Here is a 5572-nt window from a genome sequence, read left to right as displayed (position 1 = left end):
GGAGAGAGGGAAGGAGAGAGAAAGAAGGGGGAGGTAGAGGAGAGAGGGAAGGAGAGAAGGAGGGAGGTAGAAAGAGAACAGAGAGAGACAGAGGAGGAAGGGGAGGGAGGGAAGGATTAAAGGATGAAAGGAGGGAGAGAGAAAGTAGAAGAGGGGGAAAGTGAGAGAGAAGAAAAAAAAAGAAAATGAAAAAGAAATTCAAAAGAGGGAAAAGCACAAAAATGTAAAGTTTCAGAATTAGAATACGAACAAGAAAGTAAAGCTCAGTGAAGACGAAGAAACGAGGAGGGGCATAAAAATAGAAAAAAAAAAAACGAAGTAAAAAAAATAAGTAAAGAAAAATGGAGAAGAAGAGTACAAACAGAAAATGGAGAAGTGGACAAAGACAAGAAAAGAGACAAGGAACACAAATCAAATCGAATCAAAACGAACCAAAAATGAAACGGAAATATCCAAGAGGAGAAAGAAAAAGAAAAAAGAGATACAACAAAAACACACACACACAAAAAAAACAAATAACCAAAGAAAAAAAAAAAGAAAGAAACCGTGTACGAAAGAAAACTAAAAAAGAAAATGGAATTGAAAACTGTCTATAAAACACGGGGAAGATACAACCGCACTCGAGCAAAGTATGTGTGTGACCTGGTTTCTCGTTTCGAGCAGATTTCCCAGTGTGAATGCAGCTTCGAAGGGTAAAGGGGATTAAGGGGGTGAGGGTGGGGTCAGAGGAGGGGGTTGTAACAGGGGGTACCAGAGGGGGGTGGCAATAGGGGGAAGAGGAGGGATTATTCATTTAGTGAGGTCTGATTAAATAAGTGATAATCTTTTCCATTCATACATATTGTACATACATACATACATACATACATACATATATATGTATATGTATATATATGTATGTATGTATATATTATTTATTTATATAGATATATATGAATATATATTTACATACATACATACATATATATATATATATATATATATATATATATATATATGTCTGTATGTATGTGTGTGTGCATGTCTGTGCATGTATGTATGTGTGTATGTGTATATATATATATATATATATATATATATATATATATATATATATATATATATATTTTTTTTTTTTATAGGTGTATATGTATGCATGTATGTATGTATGCATACATGCATGCATGCATATATGTATATATGTATGTATGTGTGTATGTATGTATGTACGAATGGATGAATATGTATGTGTATATATGTATATACAATTCTCCTAACGCAAATACAAAATATTTTTATTCCCTCCATCGCTTGCACCGACTGAGCATAAGAAGAAAACCGAATAAAGCAACGGACGGATAATAATCATAATGCAGCATTATAAAAACACTATAGAAAAAAATGTGAAACTGAACACACTCCTCTGACATCTAAACTCCCAGCCAAATTATTTTCGATTAAACTCCGCCAATAGGAACACAGGATTATGCCCAATGATTGGCATATTACAGCATATTGCATGCAGAAGATCAAAGCTTGCGTTACAAAAAAAAAAAAAGAATGCCGTTTTTCATTTCACTCTTCATATGAAAAGCCGCAAAGTTCGATTTTCAAAGTTTGGGGAATGTCCGACTCGAAATTTCGCATCAAGGGGAATGGCGGAGGGAGGTGGAGATAAGAGGATAGATGGGCGAACCTCAGATAGATAGACGGTTAGGTTAAGCTAAAAAACAAAACAAAAAACATGTGCGTGTGCGTGTGTGTGCGTTTGTGTCTGCGTCTACGTCTGTGTCTGTATCTGTTTCTGTGCCTGCGTGTGTGTGTCAGTGCATATGCATGTTCGTGCATCAGTCACGCACGTGTGTATGGTGTGTAAGCATGTCAGGATAGAATGCGTTTTTGTATCCAAGGTAAGCATATCGGTATCGACTTGAATCTTGAGGTCGCTAACCTTCTCAGCTCTGGGAATAGGCCGTCTCGGCGCCCAGACTTTGGCTCGCTCCGATCTTTCAACTTCAATCACGACTAGGCAGCTCAGTCTCTTAATAGGCTGCAGTATTAATAATCAATGTATACGTTTTGCGAGAGAGAGAGAGGGAAAGAGAAAGAGAAGGGAAAAAGAGATAGATGGGAAAAAAGAGAGAGGAAAAGAAAAGAGAGAGAGAGAGAGAGAGAGAGAGAGAGAGAGAGAGAGAGAGAGAGAGAGAGAGAGAGAGAGAGAGAGAGAGAGAGAGAGACGACAAGCAATCTAACTTTGACGTGCGGAAATAAGAGAATTATACTTATCGATAAACAATGTATTTCAATTTTATACGCATTTTCCCATTTGTTTCGTGACCTGTGACTCGCTATTGCCTCTTCCCTTCTCCCCTTTTGACACGTGACTGTCGCGAAGCCATGGGGAGAGGAAAGGTAAAAGAGGAACCCGTCTGCGACCTGGTTTTATTCTCTCTCTCTCTCTCTCACTCTCTCTCTCTCTCTCTCTCTCTCTCTCTCTCTCTCTCTCTCTCTCTCTCTCTCTCTCTCTCTCTCTCCCTCCCTCCCTCCCCTCCCTCCCTCCCCTCCCTCCCTCCCTCTCTCCTCTCTCTCTCTCTCTCTCTCTCTCTCTCTCTTCTCTCCTCTCTCTCTCTCCTCTTCACCTCCTCCTCCTCTCTCTCCTCTCCTCCTCTCCCTCCTCTCCTCTCCTCCTCTCCTCTCCTCTCTCCTCCCTCCTCTCCTCTCTCCCTCTCCTCTCTCTCTCCTCTCTCTCCTCCCTCTCCTTCTCAATCCTCTCCTCACCTCCCTCTCCTTCCTACTCCTCTTTCTTCTATCTATTGTCTTTTTACATTGCTATGCAGTCCTGTAAGACACCATCCTTAGGTTTTACTATAATCTAGTGTACTTGAAAATATCCACAAAGAAACTGTAATCACATGCCTTGCATACGGAGTAGTACAGGCAAGGATAGGGGAAGGAGGAGTGGGAGGGGAGAAGGGGAAAGGGGGAGGAGGGAGGTCGAACAACAAAATAACTAAGCCAATGGAAGTGACGCAAAAGCCCAAGTGTTAGCCTTTGAATCAAACTGCAGGCATTGAGTCGGCACGATGCTGCTCCGTTTGTTCGAGCGACCTGCTTAAGGACCCGAGGAAGGAGAGACCGCGAGGAACTTATCCTATTCGAGTGTAAGCGAGTCTTGCGGGTCGTTACTCGAGATTGCGAATGAATGAGACGCGGTTCGTTCAGTTCGTTTCATCGATACGAGTCGGTAAGATCGGAGTTTATGCAGTCTGAGGATATACTCTGTTGTGGAAAAATTATAACTTTTTTTTTTTTTTTTTTTTTTTTTGGTGTGGTAGGGAAGCGCTAAAACAAATGACGTGTCCAATAGACTGTCATGTGAAAGGAATAGCCATGCCAGGACGATCCTTTGTGATAACGTATCATCGGCTGTCTAGTTAAAACTGTATGCTAGTGGGTTGCATGCAGACTAGCTTTCTCTTTGGTTTTTGTTCATGAATGCATTATGATTATCGAATTCTCTTCTGTCGCTTTGGTGTTTGTCCGTTACATTTCATCATCGAATGCTTACCTACCTAGTAAATCGTGTGAACTTTACATATTTCCTGAAACGCCACAGCTGATATCGTCCTGTATTTTATACGTACTTAGTCTCGGGAAGCTATATTTTCAAGTTGTTTATCTTAGCTATAACCCTTCCTACACAAAGATTTCCCTTTAGCTTATTAAATTGTTCATAGTGTTTATGAAAACAATAAATATTACTGGATTATAATAAGAACTTTATCCAGTATTCTTATCATGAATACGACGTTTGATATACTATACTGGAATGAGCTACTTCATTACTAATGCATGCAAGATATCAGGAACGAAAGGCTACCAGATTAAAATAGGAATTATTTTCTCTTACCAGCTTATGGAAAGACCGCCTAATTGGTCCCATGGAAGAGATCTTGTGTGTGTGTGTGTGTGTGATATGAACCATATTCGAGAGACCTAACATATATTTTCACAAAGCATATTTATAGGTGACACAAAAATAAAGTATCAGCTTCTAAAGTCAGAGAGTCAACACATTCAACTTAGTGCGTCTTTATAGCCACTGAGAACGTTGACCCTCTAGGTTCGACGCTCAAGCGGCCGACTATCACGTAAAGTTTTCTTGATACCTAACCTACTAACGCCTTCTTGTTTGTTTAGCTTGTACAGGCATAATATATAAATAAATAAGTGTATATATGTTTATATTTGTATATTATATGCAAAAATATACGGATATGGGCCTATCTCTCTCTCTCTCTCTCTCTCTCTCTCTCTCTCTCTCTCTCTCTCCTCTCTCTCTCTCTCTCTCTCTCTCTCTCTCTCTCTGTGTGTGTGTGTGTGTGTGTGTGTGCGTGTGTGTATTCGTGTGTGTATTCGTATTCAACAGCAACAGCTATCTTAATATTAGAATCCCATTAAGAACGACAAAGGACATGTTTCACCAGTTTATAGTACTGGGGACAAGCTTTAGTTTTGTTTCAGTTCTCGCTTTGTTTAAAAAAAATCTTTTCACGTGTAGATATAAAGTATATGAAATGTGTATTTGTCAAGCAAGATTCAACATTACCCTTTCGTATAAAGGAGCTTTTGGGCTGTTATGATGTGATCGTGACCAGGGGCGTCATTTCAGGTGGGGAGGCGAAGAAAAGCAATTCTAGGGGCATTTTAAGCTATAACCGGGCCTTTATAGGTGTAATTTAGTATTAAAAAGTTTAAAATTGTGGTCCTGGGGGGGGGGGGGTAGGGGCGGCCAGACCTTGAGGTGGCAGAGGCTTGGGGGTGCCCCTGCCCCTCAATTGACGCCCATGAGAGCGATTATTCCATGTTTAACCTAAGGTATTGTGGCGAGCCATAAAGTAGCGCGTCGTAATCTACCTTGGCAGTCATTAAGTGGCGCATCAGGGGTTTAAAGATCACAGTTGGAAATGGTATGAAATATTAAACTATCCTCTCATTTTACAAAAAGACATCAATAACAATGAACAGTAAAACAACATAAAATAGTGTTATGCGCTGAACAATAGATAGCTGATACACGTGGCTTGGTATGTGGTATTAAATCCCAATTTGTATGCGACAACTTTCAGAGAATTCATATTCAATGTTGTATAACAGGGAATATTATAGTCATAAATGGTCACTCTATCACGTTGTTCACCTTATTTAGACGTTCACAATAGAAATTTCTATATGAATATTTAATGAAAAAGGGCTCCTACACAAGATAGAATATATTCCATAATATATTAGGCTTGTTTTTTAGCATTATTATCGGGAGTTATGCTCGTTGGAACAAGAATTAGAATTGATTTATCTGTTCCAGCACGTTTCAGTCACACGCCTAATGACAGCTCTCTTGTTTCCCCATCGAGCATGATGATCGCAGGTTGTCCGGCGGAAAGGCTGGGCGATCGAGGATAATTTGAGACCTGGTCCCGAACGCATCCCATTGCCTTTCGAAAATAGACTTTCTTTTCCCCCCCAGACAGGTTTAGATATATTTGCGATTTCGGCGTGTCTAAAATTTCGATTAGATTTAATAGCAGTTCTC

General features: G+C 39.9%; 1 protein-coding gene across 1 annotated transcript in view; it reads left to right on the top strand.

The window, feature by feature from the left end:
- LOC119578524 overlaps positions 1 to 4134 on the top strand; it is a 7784-nt gene extending 3650 nt beyond the window's left edge. Inside the window, exons 3-4 of the mRNA XM_037926093.1 lie at positions 1454 to 1519; positions 4066 to 4134. Coding sequence (XP_037782021.1) covers positions 1454 to 1519; positions 4066 to 4134 — 135 coding nt within the window. The remainder of the gene's footprint in view (positions 1 to 1453; positions 1520 to 4065) is intronic.
- Positions 4135 to 5572: the final 1438 nt, after the last annotated feature.

Source organism: Penaeus monodon, chromosome 11, assembly GCF_015228065.2.
Source record: "Penaeus monodon isolate SGIC_2016 chromosome 11, NSTDA_Pmon_1, whole genome shotgun sequence".
Lineage (NCBI taxonomy): Eukaryota > Metazoa > Arthropoda > Malacostraca > Decapoda > Penaeidae > Penaeus > Penaeus monodon.
Note: the sequence above shows the minus strand (reverse complement) of the source record. Positions and strands in the feature narration are given on the sequence as shown.